A 22,730-nucleotide genomic window follows, 5' to 3' on the forward strand; every position below is an offset into this window, starting at 1 on the left:
ATGCCATTGAGAAGAACAGCCCACTTTACATCTTTCTGTACATCTTATGCTGCAGCTGGATACATAGAGCCTCTTTCCAAACAACTAGATGAGAGGTTGGGAAGTTTGGCCACCATTCTTGCTGCAAAGTAAAATCTGAATGTAGCAAAGAAAGACAGGAATAAAACCCTGGAGGTGCGTATGTCAGAGCCAATCTGAGCACAGAGCCCCAGCTCAAGTAATAATTTGAGCATTCAGATACTTTCTTCAGCAGCTGCATTTAAACTGCTCAGGAGTGGCATGCTGCTCACAAGCTGCGGTTTTGGCCACACCTGCACTACACCCTGCTTCAGGATAGGATTACTGTATCCCCACTCTATTGCTCCCTTCTCCTGTCCCTAGCAAAGTCACTAGTCACTCCCCATAACTTTTCCACCTTCCCACAGACCCTCCCCACAGTGCTGATCAGAACATGAAGTGGCAAAGGAGGAGGATCTGGAATTAGAAGCAGCAAACATCTAAGGTATGCCTACCAGGGAAGCTGTAGGTGATCAGAGCTGTAGGAACACTTGAGGAGAGGCTGGGATGGTGCTGGGGGAATTTAAGCAAATGGTGGGGCTTGGAGCAGTAAGGAAAAATAAGGGGGTATTGGAGCAGTGTGATAAAGAGCAGGGGAGAAAGGAGAAGATCATTTATGCAGGGCAGAATATTGAGGAGTTCCATCTCTATTTACCAACATCCCCACACTACCCAACCTGCAGCCAACAATCACAGCTAGGAAACTAAAAGGAGAGGAATTAGTATAAAACATGGATAATGCTGAGAATTTTACAAACATCTATATTAAATGCTCCAAAACATTAACAAAGTCAAGTTTATCTGATGGGCTCTGTGCCTTTGCAGAACATAGAGTTCAGCTATGCTCACATATTTGTAAGCTAGGAAACAAAAGGATAAGTTACATGCTGCTCAAAAGGCAACCTTAACCCCTGGATATGGCAAAAGCCCTTGCACTATTTCCAGAAAGGGAACAAGGTACCATAAAGTTCTAATATGCCATTATAGGTGTTGAATTCCAACACTTCTACATATACACTGAATTGCCTACATCACGTTAGGTGTCATTGTAATGAACTCAAAGGGATTGGTTGGAGCAGGTCAGAATAACTCTTACTGAGATCAGATGAGAGAAGCATGCATTTAGGACATGGTTTTCCAAACCTCATATTACATCTATTCATCTTTACATCTAAAGCAGCATATCGGATGTGGAGCATTTAGAAATGGATCATATCCAAGCGATCTTAAAATTCTGCTACTGTGACTCAGCACATCGGTATTCAATAATACCAATTTTACCAAATTTATTTTCTTCCCTGTTATTTCCCAAAGTTTTCCTGCCCCCACCACCCAGAAATCTGGTTCTTCTAGGGGGGATGGATGTAATCCAAGCTATATGTTTTCTTCTGCTCCTAGATGGTGATCTAAATGTTATATAAAACCACAATCCCTTTACCTAGCCCATGATTTAACTTCTGTTAATTTCTATTATCTAACTTCTTTGCCTGTGAGACAGGAAGGATTTGAATGCAACCTTTCCTTTTCTCTCTTTCACCTCCTTTCTAACGTGTCTGAAGACTCTGATGAGTGCAGGGTCTTCTGCCATGGCGTCATAAATGCTAATATGCATCATAACTCTTCTGGGACTTGCCTTTCTCCCCCTCCCAGGAAGACTGTGTGCAGTCCTGCTGTCCTTGTGTAGCTCACAGAATGTTTAATCTCCTCTTAACAGTCTCCAGTGAAAGTAGTCTATCATTCTGGTACAACCTCTGGTCTTTTGACTGATGTCTGTCCTCTGGGGCATCTTGGGGACCTGTGTTTTCCTCCAGGTCAGCCTTCCAACACCATGTTGGTGACTAATTGCACTGGGTAGCTAAAAGTGACTAAAGACTTTTACATATGCTGACTTTCTTCTGGTTCCTTTTCCTCTGGTGGAGCAGAACTGGCCATTCTCTTGTGCTTCAGGCTTTGTAGAATACTTCTTCCTCTTCATTCCTTGCTCAGGCACAAAGTGACAGTCCTTTTCTCTGCTTTCCCCAATTCGTTTTTATGAAATGCATTTCTGAATTGGTTGGACAGGCAGTGGTTCTACTCAGCTGGCCAAGAACTTTTTTTGGATACTAAAAAGTCAATAGCTGCTTATAACTTAAGGACTTCAAGGCCACAAAAATAACTCCTGTTTTCTATGCCATTAACTTCCTTTGAGTCCCATTAGACTCTCTTGTTCACCAGTTCACCACTGGTTCCATTTGCAACCATCATAAATGCAAGTCTTGCAAGTCAGTGTTAAGCTCTTATTAATAGAAAAGAATTCACCACCTGAGGACTCCAGCACTAGGTCTGATCTAAGTCGGTCGCACAGTCTGCACAGAGATGCAAACAAATCTCACCTATTCCCTACAGAGGCTTGAAAGCCTGGACATTCAGCCCTTGCTGAAACAGACACAGAACAATAAACACTAGCTGTGCTCTTTACCTCTAAGCACTGAATCCATAGCTCTTAATCCTTGCTAGTCTGTTGTGTTCCCTTACATGCCAATACTGATCACTATTGATTTAAACAGTTAACATTTGTAATTAACCAGATCATGTGAAAGAATTAGCAAACTGCTGCAGCCCTCAGGAATTTTATTAACAGTACAATAGCCACAAAATAATAAATAAATTAACTCATCAAAAAAACCAAAATAACCTTTTCCCCCCTAGAAGTACCTATAGCTAACTCCACTGAACATAAGGACACTTTACACATCATAAGCACTTTGAAACAAATCTTTTTGTGGGAAGCCTAAGACATCTGTCTAAGGGCCACTACATTCCACATATACTATTGCTATCACAATATACAACTGATAATCGTCCGTCTACCAAAAGCAATTCTTTACTGTTAATCACCAATTCTAAAAATTCTATTATCAAAAGTGTAAGATTGTTTTAAGTAACTGCTCACTATTACCTGACCAGATTAAGTCACCCCAGCAAAAGGAAATTTTGGAACAAGAATAAGACAAACAGAACTTCATATTTTTGTTAGCGACTTGGTTTCTTGAAATCAAAAAACAGGAATCTGCTCCATCGTCTCCAAAATAACTTGCTCAGGTATGATAAAAAGCAGAACACTATTAGTACATGATAGTTTCCATTTTCCTCCAGTTCTTTTTTACATTAATCCCATCTGCAATATTGTACTTCAATCATGGGCTAGGTAAAAGGATTTTGGTTTTATATAACATTTAGATCACCATCTAGGAGCAGAAGAAAACATATAGCTTGGATTACATCCATCCCCCCTAGAAGAACCAGATTTCTGGGTGGTGGGGGCAGGAAAACTTTGGGAAATAACAGGGAAGAAAATAAAGTAAGGCAATACTTCATCTTGCCTTATTTATGTTAGTTCCTTTCTCATGAGTTTCAATTGACATGTAATCATTGTTTTATCTTCAGCTGCAAAAAAAAATTACTACCGAGTCAGTCAAATATTTAATAACCATGTTTTAAAAAGTATTTTCAGCTTGCATAATACCTTAATTCATATTTGACTAGTGATTTTTCCATTTGCTTGACATTTCTCTGTTCACTCTTCTCAGCCCAGATACATCACACACTTGTTTAAATGAAGCATATAAAGCCAAGTGGCTCCAAATACTAGTCCTTTTTTCCCCCTTTTTGGCCATCTAGTCCCAAGACACCAAGTTCCTTTGTAGCACAACTCAGCACTGGCGTGGGCCAAGTTAAAATCACCCCAAGATGCTTTCTAGATTAAGTGCACAGGTTGCTACAAAGCAATTTTAATTGCCATAAAAGGCACAAAACTCTTGAGTATATATCCAGGTTTAGCACAATGACACATCAAAAGGAAATGTCACATCAAAAAGCACCAAATGATAGTCAGCCTTCTGGCACACTAATCAAAGCAATCATTTAACACTTCATATACCAGTGCAGGAACTGAAAAGAAACTGAAGCTCTCAGCAGTACCAGCATGCAGTATTCAAATTGCCAGTTATTCAGTTTTAAGGCTGCGATTGCCACAAAGATAAGCAACTCGTAGAACACAAGCAGCTTGGGGCTCTCAGCATTTTAGGAGTCCTCTTTGCAATTAGGTAGATGTTTGCACCTAGATCACCTATACTGATGCAACTAGAGCTGGCCTTAGAGCAGTTAACATTTGACTTCACTTGCAGCCACTTTTTTCAAGGCTGTCTGTGCCAAGATCTCTTCTTGCACCATCCTACTACTGCCAATACATCAACGGAATGCCACGTTGATCAGATAAAGGAGATCAACATGGAAATAATTCTGAGGATTATTATTTGCATTACAAAAAAAAAAGCCCAGGCATTTGGTAACAGATACATGGTATACAAAGAAAGGAAAGAATACATTTTCTCTGGAGGATCCAAACTTTCCGTTTTTGCAAATCAGGTTAGAATGATTAGATTTGTTTTTGGCTGCCAAACTCCTCAAATACCAAGATACACTGGTGCCAGAACTTTCTTTGTTCCCAGAGATGTGCTTTTGCATAGACTCAGAGACAGAGTGCAACAGACTATCCTGTTGGCATATATACCACTTCCTACAAATTTGGTGCTAAGGGGGAAAGGCAGACTTAAATTCACACTCCTATGACTCCAAACACCTCAGAGTTTTGTTGCTGGGCTTTACCTAGAAGAAAGTCTTTCAAGTAAATAAAGTGCAGCATCACACCTTTCTCATCCCAGGCTTCACTGCTGAAAAGTGCTCACTCTTGCAAAAGTTTCTTCCAGGACCTAGCCTAAGACAAAATACTGCACAAGAGCATTGGCTGGGGCTGCCATTAAGATGATGCAGGCTTCTTTTGTGCAAGACATGGTAAAAAACAGTTACCCCTTGAAGCTCCATGTTATCAGCGCATATCTTTGCTGTCAGCTCCTAAGCTTTTGCCCCTATAATGGAGTCGTTGCTTGGACTCACATTACTACATAACCCATTTCTGAGATGAAGATGGCTAAAATCTTCTGCCTCAACAGCTGCTTATTAATATTTTTTGTGTTTGAATTGGCCAAAGTTGGGTTCATTGTGTATTCAGTGTCATATTCTTTAAGGGTCTATTATTAATATAGAGATTTCATAACTGTCATGTTGGGCATTGCTTCCCTTTTTTTTTTTTTTTAAACGCTGCCTGATGTAGTGCATTATTGCTGTCATGAATAGCAACACTTAAACACCATGTAAATCATCATGTACTTTACAAAGGGGGTCGGGGCAGCAGCATCCCCAGCTGAGGCACAGAGAGCTGAACTGGCTTGCTCAACATCACTCAGTAGGTGAGTGGCAGGCCAAGAACAGAATGCAGGCCTTCAAAGTTCTAGTCCACTACTTCACCTACTAGATCAAGCTGCCTTCTCTCTTTCTTGCTCTCACTCACTCACCTCGCACAGGTACTTCTTGTTGTCATCTCCAACAGTGTGAATCCTATGAAAAAAATTACCTCCAATGACAGAAAATTAAAAAAAAAACCTCACTGGATTCACTCATCTGCTCAACACTCTGCAGTATCTTTTGTAAGCTTTCTTATCCATGCCAAAACAGTTATAACTGATTCTATTTTAGTGATATCTGTTCCTTTCTATGCATCAGGAAAGAGACTGGAAGATATTAAGGCAGTTCAGGTCACAGAACCAACTCCTTTACACAGCTGGCTAAAAATGAGGGAGTTTGCAACCTGTCTCATGTTGGGTGCACAAAACTCAGGAATGAGAATCTTTTAAAAAGTATCACAAGAATTTTCCTTTTTACCGTGTATAGACAGAAACAGTATTTTCTTTTATACCAGTTTCCTTAAATCGGCTTTAGTTTCCTCATACTTGGTTAATGAAATGTAAACATGATCCCATAATCAACGTGATTTGAAGCGCATGTATGTTAAAACCTAAATCAGCCCTGTTTGTTTATTTATTTGCTAAAACACCACGCTGCCAAGAATGTTACTGCCGAGTCATTCTTGATGTTCACCTCAGCATGCCAACAGAATACTCTTAGACCAAAATAAATACAGGCTGCTACCTATTTAATAGATCACCAAGATCTTTCAAGTTAGCAATCCTCCACTGCTCAATTCTTTCCTGTCTGACTGAGCCAGAACCATAATAGGCACCTAGGCACAGAAAAAGGAGTAATACTTTAGAAGTATAGCAACATCTTTGAACTTTAGAATGAAGAAAGGTAACAGCAACTTGATTAAAAGTATAATGTAAAAAGCTTAAGCCATTTATTTGTTTGCAGGACACTAGATTACACTAACATAAAACACAGAGAACAATGCAATAGCATCCCACAGAATCAAAGCAATAACCCAACACACACAGAGAAAATGAGTAAAGAGGTGAATGAGTTCATCCAAAATAAGGACCCCATATCCGCTAAGAATCAGGTATGTTCTGAGATCCTAAAATACCAGATACTAAACGAAATTGGGGTGGGGGAGACGGGGGACATGACAACACACAGTCACTATTTAGGACCAAAACCCTGAAATACCAGATTACTTCTTTGACTTCTGGGTATTTGCCATCATCTATACTAGGGTTTGTTTTTACAAGGAAGGCTACTTTAACAGAGCTTAGCTGTGTGGACCAGCTGCCCTGCTGCCCTGTAGCCCAAGCCTGCCCCCCACCAACCACTGACATGCTGCCAAAGTTCCCCAGCTCCAAAAGTCAAATAAAATGGCTCCACAGGCCAAATTTGGCCCATGAGCCATAGGTTGACGATCCTTAGTCTACATCCCCACTTAGTGATAAAAAATTCAGGGTGACAGTTAGTTTCAATAAACCTGGTATACTCCTCTCAACTGTCAGAACCTCTAAGAGGACTCACCCAAAGGTGCAGAGCCCTGCAACTCCATTAATATACGCATGTGACAGACTCGATTAAATGAACAACCACATCACTCTTTGACCTCAGACATGTTCAGAGGATCAAGTGACAGATCTGCTTCCAACAGCCATTTTCTGGAGATGATTAGCTGACACTTGCTACTGGAAATATTGGAAGCGTCGTCCTGTTACTCTACAAAAACCTGCAAAAATGCACCATCTAACATGTCACAAATATCCCAAACAATCCCTGGCAAAAGGAGCTTTACTTTTTATTTTGATTAGAATGCTTCTCTTTCTCATATACATACTACCGTGATTCCTCCATTTCTTTAATTCATTGTCTAGTCTGCAGGAGGGTTGGCTGCCAGAACGGAAGTCCAGAAGTGATGAGCATACTGCATAAAAATGGGTTGGTTGGCAGTCTACAGTATGCTGATCACTTCCAGTCTGCAGTGTGCTGGTCCACAGTTTGCCAGTCTACAGTCACTTCCAGTCTGTGGTTTGCCAGTCCGTGGTCTAAAAAGGTTGGGAACCACTGATCTAGAGAGAACACTAATTTGAGAAAGTGAAATTATTTCTATTGACCAACCTTTTCCCCCAAGTTCCTCAGCAAAGTATGGGTCATTTAAATCAACGTCGGAGGGAAGTTCCTCTCCACTCAGCTCCTCAGCAGCAGCCTATAACAGAAAGCAAGCATCATATTATTTCTAACAGATTAGATCATTTCTAATACACTAATGCAGAAGTTTCACGTGTATTAAATATTATTTTTACTATAAACAAATTTACAGCTTTGAATTGAATGCCACAGAACAAATTATAAATCTGTGAGCTAAGAGATGTAAATAAAATATTCTAAATCTGTTAAACACATGAAACTACAAAGCTAACTATCCACACAGAGAAAGCTGTCTGTTGAGTCCCCTGAATAGATAAGTGTGTAGAATAAACATTTCTACAAGTTTGCTTTTTCATATCCATGCTTGTTATTTTTCAAGTTAATAACTCAGGAACATCAGCAAAAAGCGTAAAATCACAGACCTCTGCCTAAACATGTCATAGTAGGTTTGTATTGCACATTCACAAACTAAACAAACAGTTGGGAATCCTATCTTTTTTAGAGAAGGAAGCTGTTACACATCAGTGCTGAAGGTCACTAGCAAAAAAGTGTAGGTCCTTGATTTTTTTTTGTTTTGTTTGTTTTTTTTAAACACACGTTTGTTCACATTTCCCTCCTCCCCCCTCCTCCTTTACATGCTGAGAAGCATCTCAGCATATAAAGTAACGTGTTCACCAAACCTATCAGGAGTCTTATAAAGTATGCTGATTCTATATAAACTGAAAACAATTAACTATTGTCCAAGTGATGCTATAGTACATCAATGGCAACAATTAACTGACATTCTCTACAACAATCCTCCTTAGAAAAAAAGTTTCAGTAAACAGCCTTAGCCAGGAGTGGGCAAAATGTGGCCCATGGAGCCCCTAAAAAATTTAGAAAGTTAATATTTATCTGCCCCTGGCTACCTGTCATGTGGCCCTTGATGGCTTGCCAAAACTCAGTAAGCTGCCTTCTACCCGAAATAAAAGCCCATCCCTGCCTTAGACTGTTCCCTGAAGTCCACCAAATGTACATTGGGACTTACAAGGGAAACATATTTTGGTCTTTTCTCTTAGAAGATCTAGCCTTCCGTATGAGAACCATTACCACGCCTTATTTTAGCAAGAATAAATGAGTGGCGTTAGCAAGAGTTGCTCTAGCATATAGTATTGCAATCTGTTCAACTGAAGCCACTCAGCTTTCTGAATTGATTATAAGTCAATGCCCAAATACCAGTTGAAACTTCTAGAAAACAGGTTGAATGTCTTAATAAAGTTGCAGAAATTGCTGTAATTAATAGTAGCTTGTTAACTGATCCTAGTTCAGGATGAAGAAGGAAAGTGTCAAGAATGTTAGACAGCAACTAGGTTCCCCCTACATAAATAGTACTGTCTAGTGAATCTCTCTTCCTACATCTGTGAACTGGTATTGTATAAGACAATCTACTGACAAAACCCTACTTTACATGGAAAAATGAAGCAGCAGCTGAGTAGAAAGACAAGTGGTATGAAAGTAATTCCATTCTCATTCATACTCAGCAATATCCCCCAAATGCAAACATCCAGTTGATCTTGAGCAATTTCTCAATGCCATGTGAAATGCATGTTTCTAGGAGGCAGAAATCTGTTTATCATTTAAGACTGAACAAACAACTATCATCCTAATCACAAGCCTTGCTGTCTGATCATCATATCCAAGTAATAAAAATGACTGCCCTTCAAACATTCCAGAATATAACAAAATGCCAAGATCAAAAGGGTAGTTTTCTGGGTAGACTCACACGTTTATTTTTCTTTAATCACACAAATGCATAATGATATTTACTTTGGCTCCCAAACAAATATGAAAAGGCATACAAGCTAGCATTACTATGAATATCCTGCTAATTCTTTAGATCTGCCAAGGTATTAGTTATCAGCAATGTCTCTCAGTGAAGGCATACCTGATTAGTCTGAAAGCTGCAAAATACTTAACACTTAAAGGAAGACAAAAAAAGTATACTTATGGCTTTTAATTACAAATTTAGAAGCACATTACCCTTCTTTTTTTCTTTTCTTTTCTTTTCTCTCTCTTCTTTTCTAAAAACTGTTCCCATGGAGTTAGTTTATCCTTTCCTTCTAGCTTTTTTTTTACCATCTCTTCAGCTGTTTCTTTAAGTCCTGTGGCAAAAGTAAGTTAATCAATTATGCAGTTGATCAACCAATCAGTCAGTCATTTAAATCTTCTCACAAGCTGTTAGCTCCCCTTAATAAATGCACCACTGTTTAGCTTCTTTCAATTCTCAAATGCCTTCTTTTCTTGACAAAGAACTACAGTCTTTAAAATATTGTTATATGGGAGAACAGTTTTTATATTGTTTCTTTACAGAACGAAGTGTCAAATCACAATTAAAAAGTACAGAGAAACCCCAACACTGGAGCCAACTCAAGAAGCTGTTCTGTAAAATTAACAGACTACAATAATTATTCATTAAATCAAACGACACGAAAGAACTTAAATTTGTTCAGTTTTCTATTTCAAATGACCTCTAATTCTATGAAGTCAAAAACGTTAACACAAGTGAAGTGATATCGTTAAAATAAAGAAAAACACACTGTGATATAAATAAGGTTAAGCATTTTTCAAGTTTTGAACTCGGATGAAAAAGCACAGGCTCACTAGATTCATGTTTCTTCTACTATAATTTTAAAAGTTTTTGTACAGAAAATGTCATGGCATGTATTCTTTATTCAATAAAAAACTATAATTAGATGGATATGGGTAACATGAAGAAAAATTATTTTGAGCCACAGAGGGTTAACAGTATTATCTTCTGAAAACAGATGTCGTTTAATTATTCTGAAGTACTGAATATGCACAAGTATGCATAGCCTTCTTATTAGTGACATCCTTTGGTTTTGCAAATATACTGTAGCTTTCTCTAAGAAACGGCCAGATTTTAATTCATAAAACTATTTTTTAAACAAACAGATTGATATCTAACTGTTGGATAGAGAAAGATATTTAAAATTAAGAAACAGTAGGCTTCCGGTATGTCAGGAAAGCCAAATTCAAAGGCAATTACATTATTTTTTAAACAGTATTTGTCAATAGAGGGTAGTGATTATATAACTGGCTTGGAAGAGAACAGCCCCAGAACGATTACAAAATTATTAAGTGCCTGAAAGGAGTATATTCTGTTTTTGTTTCGGTACAAATTCAAGTTGACTTACTGGAAACCAAAAGTGAAACAAAGGAAATGAACTATCCTCTTATTTCTTTAAATCACCGATTCTCTCTCTCTCTTTTTTTTTTTTTTTTTTTTTTTTTTTTTTTTTAATTCAAGGTACCCCTCTATAGTCTCAATGCATCCAGCCCGCCCTCCCCCCCCACCCCCTTACAAAATGTCAGCTCTTAGTTTGTATTTTTTTCTTAACTACAGACAAATAGAGCAATTCTGTTGCAAAGCACTGGGAAAAACTACAGTAGGTCAGAATTTAACATTCGGGATTCCTATTCAAAATCTCTGGGTTTCTCTTTTAAATCATGTTCGTGTACGTTACAAATGCTAACATTGCATGACACCCTGTGGCACCCCTGAAATGACCTCAAGGCACCTAACAGTGCCATGGTATGCTGGTTGAAAATCACCACTTTAGATTTATGAAGATGTCTAAAGTATTTGATTTAGCAGCAACACAAAATGAACTATCCACAGACAAAGTCCTCTCCCCCTACACTTCCTGGGTAGCTGTAATTATGGGAGTTACAGCTTTGCCTCTCTGGTGAAACCAGGTCTGCAAACCTGGAAAAACCCTCAACGTAGTACTTCCTGAGAAGTCAATATTTGGGAGAGGTCTGATACCAGATGAATCAATTTGTTAAATAAAGTTTCCTCTTTTCTTTCACAGGAGTTATGGCAGTTTCATAAGCTCCCAGGAAAGTATACACCACAGAACTGCAATTTACCTGCTCCAAAATATTTTAGTTGATAATAAGCTTAAATAGCTCAAGAATAAAACTGCTGACTCTCACTTCGGCTCCTGGCTGACATTATGATTTAGGTGCAATTACCCTGTTAACAGTGCCATGAAAACTTGAAGAGTACTCCTGCCACAAGTTCAGGCAATTAATGGCTTGACAAAACAAGTCCCCAGCCACAAAAGTGGGCCACAAAGGTAAATAACATTTTTGTGGCTGGTTTCCATTGCATCTTAAATTGGCAGGGTAGCCCTGCCATGTGGGCTGATGCTGGCTTCATGGCAGGGCTTGCTTGACAGCTCCCCCATGTCAGCAGGCTGAGAGTTTTGTGGTGAATCCCTGCATCCTGCTGTATTCAGATCCTGAGCTGAGGGGAGCTCATCAGCTGGGCTGGGATGCACACACGGGAACTTTGTGGCTGACAGGGATAGTAATGTGTTCTCCAGCAGTGCATCGCTTTTTGTCTTTCAGAAACCTCCCCGTTTCATCTTTTGTACACCTTTTAACTTCTGCAACATATACATATAAAGAAGTCTCCTTGACCACATATCCCTGAATGACCCACAAGGCAGGTGGGAAAACACTGTTTGCAGCCATGTTCTCCGTTTCTCCCCTGATCAGTTACAACAGAGGTGTCAAAATATATGGTGTGCGGACAGGAGCTAGCCTGTGGGACTGCTTAGGTGACGCCTGCCAGAGAATCCAGGACCCTTGGGCCCTGGTGGACGTTGGAACATAAAAGGGGGTGAGCTGTGCTTTAATAATTAGTTAGCTATTTTGAGCATCTCTGAAGACAGAATCTTGTAACTTATTTGTAACCCCTGTTAGTAAGCAAGACACAAGGGGACGTGGTTTCACAACTCAGACTTTAAAGGAAACAGTCTGGGACAGCACCGTGCAGGGGGCACGTAAGCAAGTGAAATGACTGGACGCCAGTATGGTACAGCGAGCAACTGCAAAAGTTGCCAGGAAACCATGCATACATTTGTAGAACTTAAACTGAATTTTGAAATGTGATTGGCTCATTCAAAGGTGATTAGTTCACTCTCAACACCATAGCAACCCACCTTCAATGAAATATAAGAAGCTTAAGCTTCAGAAGCAAGTTGGAATCATCAGAAATTCACCTCACAGCACTCAATCCCCAAGATATACTAGACGCCTGGTCAGCAGACCCTGGGAATCCTAGCACTGAAGTCTTCCTATCCTACTTGCAGCTGCATTTGCGTGGCATGTGACATTGCTTATTGGGCAAGTTTGTAGTTCGTTAATAAAATCAAGCCAATTACTGGAATGGTTCCTTGATCTTAAACACTACTCCACCTACCAATCCCAAAGTTATTTCTGCTATCCCTAACAGACATGGCCATTGGCAGCAGGTTGCCCCAGACACCTTGTTTACCCTCTGGCCGCTTGACCTATCGCCGTTGCTGGACCCAGCTCCTCAACCACTGGCCCTGTCAAGGCCCCATGCTGCAGCTGCCACGGGACACGTGGAGGGAGCCACCGTTGCACCTCAAACCTTGTACCAGAGACACAGCTGGCACTGCAGCCATGTCTCAAGTCAAAGCCAAAGTAACTACAGCTGTATGCCCCAGGTGGGATCTAGCCAGAAAGCAGCACCAGGACATAAGATGAGTCTGATACCCCTGAGTTATACAATCAAATTCTAGGTATGCAGACAGGACCTAGAAGTGGTCTATACCATGGCCTATAATCAGGACAATAGAAAAATTATCAAAAAATCCCCCTCAAAATTCCCCCAACATAAAAAGTTATTTCTTGCACAATGAAGCCAGAACTAATAGAAACAGCCAGCATACATCCAGCTAGCCCAACAAGCAGGATAATAACAGTGAAAAGTTAGGAAAAATAAGAGAGATGTTACCACAGAACAATAAAAATGTGACCACTGAACTGTTCCTTCATATAAACAGAATATATGTTGAATTGTTTTCAATCGTACAGGTTATCCAGAAAGCATTGACAATAGACTCATCTGTTGTCCAGAAATTGTATCCAAAATAACAGCAACTGAACTCAGTAATACTTGGATAAGGAATTCAGATGGTCAGGTGGTAAATTTGCAGATTCTCTCTGAAGAGGGCTGATACTGAAATAGAGACACGTCACTTCTTCAACAGAATGAAGCTCAACTGAGGGTACTGGACTTCAGATTTATCTGCCTGGAAAATGGAATTATTTGATCCATCTGGCAAAGTAAGACTTGGAGGAAAGCATAGCCCTTTCATGAGACTGCCAATACCACAAGAAAGGCATTAGACTTTCTCCATCAATTAGAATGGCTCAGAAACTACTGTCCAGACCACTTCCTTAAAATAAAAATGTATTTAAGTGGTCAAAAGGCTTATGACTGCAGAAGGAAAAAAAAGTAACCGTCTATTTCAGGTAGATTTATTATAAGCTTACCAAAGTTGAGGGCTGATTTGCAGACCACTTTACCAGGCAGCAATCTGTTGGGGGCTCATCAGTTGGAAGCATAAGAGTAAAAGAAGGACCTGTACAAACTAGTTGATCACGGATGACTATAAGCTAATGTGATGAATAGACAAATATGATCCAAGATGAGGTGAGACCTCATTGGGAACAATATGTCCAAATCTGGTTCCTCATTCAAGCATGTGAACTGTGTAGAAAAGGGCTATTAGAATGACCAGGAGAATATTGTAATGAGAAGAAACACAGTTGTAGATGAGAAGACTTAAAAACAAAAAAAAACAAAAAACAAAAAAAACGAACATGGCTCACTTAACCTAAAATAAAAGATATGATTGGGGAGTTTCATAAAAGTTTGATTGGGCTGACTTGCAGGCTGGTTTTGCTCCCTTTGCTCCTCAGTCAGTCCTCTATACACAAACACAATCTTTGTATTTAAATAAAAAAGCAAGCAAATAAAATGGTCAGCCCTTCTCTGGGTGATAGCAGAAGCTTTTTAGCTCTGGCAGTGTACTGTCTAGTAGTCCTGGTAGCGAGCTTACCTGGATTCCAGCCTGCCTCCTAACCACAAGCTGCTCCTTCCCCCAGCTTGCCACTCTCTGTTCTCTACCTTGGGGTTTTTAACTGCTAGTGGGATATGCCCCCTCATTAGATAACAACCTGCTGTGGGTTCAGTCTACAACAAGGCTGTCTACTCCCTCTTAAGCTGCATACAGGCACTCATTTCTACTGGAAATGAGAAATCCTTCCAGGAGAGGAAGCAGTACAAACATTCAGTCTGCAGCCACTCCCTCTTGCCTACTCTCCATGCCTTCCCAAATCTAGGATATAATCCTGATCTGGGGAAGGCAAAGGGAGCAGTGCCTGCTCCACCTCTCCTAATCCTCGGGGAGAGTGGAGCAGCAAGGAAAGACTCCCTGCATCTGCCCCAGATCAAGTTCAGGGGAACAGGACTGAGAAGCAGCTGCCTCCACTTCATGCTCAGTCTATGGGAGCGGAGAGAAACTGCTGCAAAGCAGGGCAGTGTCTAGCTTGCAGAAGAGGCAGGGAGCAGCAGCTCTTCTCCTCTCCTGAACCAGTCTGAGAGGAAAAGAAATAGTGAGGCATAGCCCCCAGCTCCTTCCCCAAGCTGGGTACTTTCCTGGCTTGGATAAGGGGCTAGAGGAGGAAGGAAATGGGAAGGAGGAGGAACTAGGAAACAGTGACACTCCCTGAACTCGGCTTCTGCAAGCCAAGCAGAGGAAGAAATGGGGTAAAGCCCCTGCCCACTTTTAAAGAGCAGGGTAGCCCTCATCTCAGGAAGGTATAGGAGCCTTTTCCCCTTCACCTGGTCTCCTGGTCCTGGAGACAGGGGAAAGTATCCAGACATTCAGTCTCCTGGGAACAACTTAACCCTGATTGTTCCAGGGTTACTTTTCTCCCAGAGCAGCCATTTTTGCTTCACGAGACAAAAAAACTGATTGTCTGTACACTTCTGGTTTCTACCAGGAGAAGAGTGATTCTCCATGTAGAAACTGAACTTCTGTTCTATGTAGCCTTAAGGGGACAAACCAACCTGTTACAGGGAAGAAAATACCAGAAAGGGAAAAGAACCAATTAAAATAAAGGACAATGTTGGCACAAGAAAAGACCAATATAAACTGACCATGAATACATTTCGTCTGGAAATGAAAAGATTTCTAATCATTAGATCAGTGAGATTCTGGAACAGCCTTCAACAGGAGTAGAAGGGGTAACATACAATTGGCTTTAAGATGGATCTTGAGCATTTTAGGAAAGGGAATATAGGCTGTAGTTGCTTATAAAATGGAAAACAGCTGGACTAGGCTCAGGAAGCCAGGGGGTCCCTTCCAGTTCTATATTCTATTATTTTTACCTAGAATAGGAACAAATTAAAATTTAAATTCACTTAACTCCAGTGTCCAACAACTAATTTCTCCCAAAGAATCAATGCCCCTAGTTACACATCTAATAACAACAACAACAACAAAAGGTATAAGGAATGAAGTTGTAATCTTGCACATTTATCATCTATGGGAATATTTAAAGAACTTGGAGAGCTGGCTAAAGCTGCTACAAAAAAGCAATTGAAATAAGTGTGGACTATCAGGAAACAGAGGAACAGACATTTAGAAACAATCATTTTGTACCTAAGGAAACAGCGCTAAGAAGCTTGAACTGCATCTAACAGATTTTTGCTGTTACTGAACTTATGTTAAAATGATTGTGAATGATTGTTATCCTTGAATCATTCATAAAGCATGCTTTCTATCATTGTGTGAAAATTTGTGCCAACATTTAAATTTTTTAATTACTTCAGAACTCAGACTTTCCATTTAAAAAAAAGTTTTCCTATGCTAGTTTCTTAATTTTCTTTTCATTTTAAACATCTGGTTATTAAAATCCTTTTGCAAATAGTCTCCCGTGGTACAGCAATGGGTTAGATAACTGCATGGTTTGGCAACAGAAATAAAAGAACAGACAAAACTCATTCCGAAAAGGTTAAGAAATTGTAAAAGATGACTAAAAAAAAATCTATTTTAAGGTTCACAAAAATTGTCAAAGCAAAAACAAATGCAAATCACTTTGGCATTTATTAAGAAAAAAGTTCTATCTGGTGTATCAACCTACTTCCCTCTGTTAAAAGAATCTGAGACCTGTGGTTTGAGTAAGCAGTCACAGATCTCCAGTTGGATACCTGAAGGCATTCCACCTGCATTGAACATGCTCTATTCTTAACTCTTATATGCAAAGAGACTGCGCACGTGCCCTTCACTAAAAAAATAAAATAAAATTGTTTAATTTCCAGGAAATGCAGCACTTTCCCAGTCATGCTCCTCTTAACAGCTACAGGGGGAAGGCTCTGCAGTGCCAAATACCAGAACAAAAGACAAGTGGACAGTAGCATCTCTTCTGCTTTCACTACCTATACCCCAGGCAATACAAGTGTGGCGGGAACAGGCTAACTTGCTCTCTTCAAGTCCATTCCTAACATCTGAGAAAGTAAGGATATTGCCAATGAAAGTTTATGCCTCTCTAAACAAGTTAGTCTAAAAGGTGCCACCCTGCCCTGCCTTCTGCCTAAAACAAGAGGGTGAAAGAGGAAGAACAAGGACAGGGGCCTAGAAGTGGGCACCAGAGCAGAGGGAACTAGAGACAGGAACCAGAAAACAGATGGATATGGAAGGATGCTAAGGCAGAAGGGTTTATAACCACTAAGAACTGAACAGCTTTGAGACTCACAGGCAAAGTGCGTTTCATTTCCTCTAGCAGCTGGTCCCCAAAGCAGATACAGGTTTCCCTTGCTTTATGAGGTTTCTGTATGTGAGAATTAGCTATTATGCGATGACCCTTTTTATACCAAAAATTTGTTATGTGAGGTAAATTTACTCTTATGTGATCGATGTGGTGGAAGTTTACAGTCAGCTGCTTTGTGCAATGAGTCGTGGGAATGACACACACCGAAATATAGTCTCCTGTGTGGATCTGTGCTCCTCGCTCATTGTCTGCAGTACGTGTTTCTGTAGCTGCCATCCTCATTATAATAGTGCCCTGTGTTTGTGTGCACTGTCTGCTGTTGGTGAGTTGTCTTGTAAAAGTCGTAGAAATGGGTCCGGGGGTCAGTACAGTCAAGGTCTTGAAACATATCCCCATTTGTTACATTCTAAAATGGGTTCCCTTTATACGAATTCAAGTTATGCATCATTTTCCAGGAACGCACATACAGCATAAAGCGAGGGAAAACTGTACGAGCATACTACTGGTCACAGCTAACTGCTTAGCTTAATCACCAAATCAGCACAGTAGTTTTAAAGGTCCCAAACCCACTTAAGAGTGAGAGCAGTGTCAAAGTGTTGCTCTACACTAGAGTATCATGTGTGCAAAGTAAGTGCTCAACACTATGAAGGCCTCATTTACAAGAAGTGGGGGGAAAAAAAAAAAAAAAATCAAAATCAAACCAAATAATCTCCTGGTTGAAACAGATGAATGACCCTCTCAGGAACTAAATTTCATCTCTGTGTCTGCTATGCTGTTCCTATGTGGTGCCGAGAAAGTCACTTAAACAAAAGTGGTCACAGTTGACCACTAATTATAAACTCCTCATTTTTTTGGGTTACCCAGGTTAACACAGCTGGAGCTAGATTTGCAAAAATGCTCATAACTACGCTGAAATCAAATGGTAGTTGGATGCTGAACATATGAAGTACTATAAAAGTGTGAAGTATGCTAAAAACTCTTGGTGCTCTGGTGAAGTGCCCGATGATTGGAAGGCCAATGTGGTGCCTATCTTCAAGAAAGGGAGGAAAGTGGATCCGGCAAACTACAGGCCCATGAGCCTGACCTCTATCCCGGGGAAGATCCTAGAAAAGATTGTCAAAGAGACCATTCTCAACAGACTGGCTGATGGCAAAATCCTGAGGGATAGCCAGCACGGGTTTGTCGCGGGTAGGTCTTGCTTGACCAATCTTATTTCCTTTTACAACCAGGTGACCTATCACCTGGACAAGGGGGAAGTGATTGATGTCATATATCTTGACTTCAATAAAACCAGAGGGTGGTGGTTGACAGAAGTCAATCATCATGGTGCGCTGTGACCAGTGGGGTCCCTCAAGGCTCTGTCCTTGGGCCTATATTATTCAACATCTTCATTAATGACGTGCACATTGGCATCATAAATGGACTGGCCAAGTTCGCCAACAACACCAAACTTTGGGGTAAAGCATGAGGACAGGAGGGCGATCCAGGCTGACCTTGACAGGCTCAGGAAATGGGCGGATGAAAACATGATGGTGTTTACCACTGAAAAATGCAAGCTTCTCCACCTTGGGAGAAAAACCTGCAGCATGCTTATAGGCTTGGCAGTGGACGAAAGGGACTTGGGGGTCATGATTGACCACAAGATGAACATGAGCCTTCAATGTGATGCTGCGGTTAGTAAAGCGAGCAAAATGCTGGCTTTCATCCATAGATTCTTCTCATGCAAATCCCAGGACATCATTCTCCTGTTGTACTCGGCTTTGGTGAGGCCGCAGCTGGAGTACTGCGTCCAGTTTTGGGCTCCACAATTCAAAAAAGGATGTGGAGAAGCTTGAGAGGGTGCAGAGGAGAGCCACACGCATGATCAGAGGTCAGGAAAACAGACCTTATGATGAGAGGTTGAGAGCTATGGGACTCTTCAGCCTGGAAAAGTGCAGGCTCAGGGGTGATATGGTGGCCGCCAAAAGTTTATCGGGGTGTTCACCAGGATCTGGGGGAACGTCTGTTCACCAGAGCGCCTTGAGGGAGGACAAGATCAAACAGTCGCAAACTCCTCCATGACCCTTTCAGGCTGGACATAAGGAAGAACTTCTTTACTGTCCAAGTCCCCAAGGTTTGGAATAGACTGCTATCGGAAGTGGTTCAAGCACCTACTTCGAACGCCTTCAAGACACATTTGGATATTTATCTTGCTGGGATCCTATGACCCCTGCTGACTTCCTGCCCCTGGGGCAGAGGGCTGGACTTGAAGATCTTCCGAGGTCCCTTCCAGCCCTAATGTCTATGAATCTATGAAAAAATAGGCCCAAGGCATCTTGCGCAGGGCTCCCAAACTCAGTGGAATAATTTTGGGCTTTGACTCTCCTATGCCTTAGCTTCTGACCTGTGAAACAGGGATACTACCACTCTGCTTCAAAATACATTATGAAGATGAATTCAGTGTTTGCAAAACAATCATACTACAGTGACAATACCAGAGAAAACCTGGGTATTTAGTGCAGGGTTTAAATAGTGTTTAAATTAGGCTTGGGGACACACAGAGAATGACAAGGATAAACAAAATAATACCTACCCAGCCAATTAACAGTATCTCGATCTTGTGTACTGTACAAGGAAGAGGTCTCAGGGAAAAGCAATATGTGATTACATATTTACAGACCATTACAGTGCATTCACAAGGGTGCCGAGATGAATGTGATTTAAACCTAATACTGTATTATATGAGACGACAAATTAAGACAAGTTTCAAAGCCATGAGCTCTGCTTTGCAAAGAATTCTTCTTGCTCTCCCTGTCCACAGACAACTAAGTTCAGCCTCTTCACCTACATGCTGAATATATGCCACAGACATAACAGCAATTCATTACTGGCAGCAACAAAACATCCTTGTGAAAATCTTGTAACAGTCACATATACATGCAAACATGTTCAACAAATTCTGATGCTCAATGGAACAATGAATTAGAAATCATTAAAAAGAGGCAACTTCTTGCATGCAATTACTGACACCCTGTGGATAGCTGAAGTATAAACACAGAGATTCAGCTGTTTCATTACAGTCTTTTTAAAATCAGTTAACCACAAGTAAAGATATATGTTCTTAAAGGTAGATTTAGTGAGAAATCATGTCAGAAATAAAAAAATTGAGGAAAACGATATTTTCTGAAGTTACATACTTGTACTTTAAATATTTTTTTGTTGCTAAGTAGTGATAGAATCAAGTTGTAGCTGTGATGATCCAGGACTTGCGCAAGAGGCAACGATTTTTTTGGGGGTGATATCTTTTATTGGACTAACTACATTATTGGAATAAAGGTAGACAAGCTTTCAAATGTTCTGTTAGGCACTGAATTATAAGCCTGAAAATGATGCAATAAAGATAGCACTTTTTATCCAGCCAAACTGATTCCTGAGTATATTGAATCATATCTGATCACCCAAGTTACAAAATTCAATTTTACTACATATGCAGGACCTGAATAACTATAAAAGAAGGTGCTGGATTCTGAGCTTGCTCAAATATAACTGAACAGACAATTCTGTTGACAGTCAGTTATAGTTAGGGCTCTCAGTCCCAAAGGGCTGCACAGACATAAGCAAGAACAGAATTCACCTTGGGAAGTCTCTGACTAGAGATAATGTTCAAGTGCAAAAGCAAAATTTGGCTTTCAAATTTCAGGTTGGAGTGCTGGCACATGGTTACTTGGCGGGGGGGAGGTTTACAAAAGCAGGGGAAAAAAGTCTAAGGACTACCAAAAATCCTTTTTTTTTTTTTTTTTTTTAAAGTAACTTCTCATATTTGAGCCACCATGGTAATTTTCAGTTTCTTTCACTTTACAAAGAAAAGTCTCAAGTGTTTTTACCAAGATGGTTTCCCATCTCTGCTTCTAGTCTTCAAAATGCCAGAACAAGTAAATGTTCATTTCATCACCAGCCCTTCCATCAACCCACTATTTTCACTGTGCCTAAAGATTGTTTTAAATTTCATTACTACTCAGACTGGTGCAGGAGATGCAATTTTTAGGTACTTACTATATTTTCATGCATATAACATGCCCCTATTTTTGAAAGGCCCTAAGAAGGGAGGGGGAGAGAGGGAATCATACCTTGGATGTCAGGTCTCTGGGGCACGGGGCTGCTTGCTTGGGCCTGACAATAGCACGCTGCACTGTGCCCACGCAGCAGGGTCCAATCCAACACACTGAGGCAGCGCAATCCAGCAAGACCCAATTCAGAGTGCCAGCACCCAATCCAATATGTTGCACTGGGGCAGCACTGCTGAGCACTGGTTCCAGGGCTGCATTCTGAGTCCAAGACTGCACACTGGCTCTGGAGCCATGTGCCGGGTCTAGGACCATGTGCTGTGTCAGACCCTCTGTACCAAGTCTGTCCAAGGACCAATCCCATGCACTATCCTGATCCAGTGCACAGCTGAGGAGGGGAACTCCCCATAGGTCCACAAATTAGGTGGGGGAGAAGTTCCTAGAGCTGTGGCAATGAATGCTGTCATCACCTCAACAACCCCCACCCCGGCCACACACACATTTCTGGACCCAGGGGGAGCCCTTTTCCTTGCATAAGATATACGCTCAGATTTTCCCAATAAGTTTTGGAGGAAAAGGTGTGGGTTATAGGTAAGAAAATATGATATTGGGGGGGGGGGTGTTAAATATGAGGCAATCAGATGCACAAACCAATGTAATGGCTTATTTCCTGCTATAAAATTTCAACTATAACCTGCTGAAAGGTTTTATACATGCTACAGTCACCAAAAGCCATCCTGAGGAAAACTGCTATATGCCAGTCTTCCACCCTTGTGGACTGAAAGGTGTTTCTTGGAAGGTACGATTAGGAACCTACTAAAACTGCGATTGCGCAATTTTTGCAGAAACTGAGATTTCGGGTGGGCTCTGGATAAATAAATAAATAAAACTTACCAAAAATACAGCGTTGGTTCCCTTTGGGCCCAGCTGCACATCCCACTGGGGAGAGGGGGCTGTCGGCACAGCAAGATGGCTGCACTTCCACTCCTTGCTACTTATTGGTTTTGAGGGCGGTCTGTCATACAGCCCTGCTCCTCTCCACCCATCAGTAGGGGGTGGGGGGAAGCAGCTGCACGACAGACAGCCATTGCAGCCAATCAGCAGTGAGGGGCAGGGCCACCAGGCCCCTCAGCCAATCAGATATGGGAGGGGGGACCCACCACATTCAGCCTGCAAAAGTGGCTACCAGCTTTGGTATGTGCCCATGAAATCAACTGGGTGCCACCTCAAGTTCGGTAGTCCGCTAGGTATCATATCTGAAGTGATTTACATACATTTGAAAAGCTAAAATGACTGTCTTGAGAAACACTGTTTGTTGGAGGTGGTTTAACTACTCTGTTAATCCCCCTAGCTACAGAACAGTACAGGTGCTGCTGGCTAGGAAAAATGCCCAAGCCCTCTTTCTTGACCTGAGCTGGGTGGGTAGCCAGCTGCATCTACAGAATCAACTGAGGACCCACTCACCTATTTCAGTAAAAGCCTCCGCTCAGGTGCTGGGGTAGAGGCTCCTGCTGA

At 41.0% G+C, this 22,730-nt stretch overlaps 1 protein-coding gene and 1 long non-coding RNA gene across 6 annotated transcripts in view; one reads left to right on the forward strand and one right to left on the reverse strand.

The window, feature by feature from the left end:
• Positions 1-15,426, forward strand: part of LOC102380267 — a 62,736-nt gene extending 47,310 nt beyond the window's left edge. The window contains exon 3 of the long non-coding RNA XR_003095599.1: positions 11,388-15,426. This is a non-coding gene — a long non-coding RNA (uncharacterized LOC102380267). The remainder of the gene's footprint in view (positions 1-11,387) is intronic.
• Positions 1-22,730, reverse strand: part of ESF1 (ESF1 nucleolar pre-rRNA processing protein homolog) — a 71,623-nt gene that overhangs the window by 15,717 nt on the left and 33,176 nt on the right. For all 5 annotated transcript variants that reach the window (XM_025211560.1, XM_006030034.3, XM_025211559.1 and 2 more), the window contains 2 exons: positions 9,535-9,656; positions 7,486-7,573 (listed from right to left, as the gene is read on the reverse strand). In XM_025211560.1, the coding sequence (XP_025067345.1) occupies positions 7,486-7,573; positions 9,535-9,656 (210 nt within the window). The remainder of the gene's footprint in view (positions 1-7,485; positions 7,574-9,534; positions 9,657-22,730) is intronic.

Source organism: Alligator sinensis, unplaced genomic scaffold, assembly GCF_000455745.1.
Source record: "Alligator sinensis unplaced genomic scaffold, ASM45574v1 scaffold1139_1, whole genome shotgun sequence".
NCBI lineage: Eukaryota > Metazoa > Chordata > Crocodylia > Alligatoridae > Alligator > Alligator sinensis.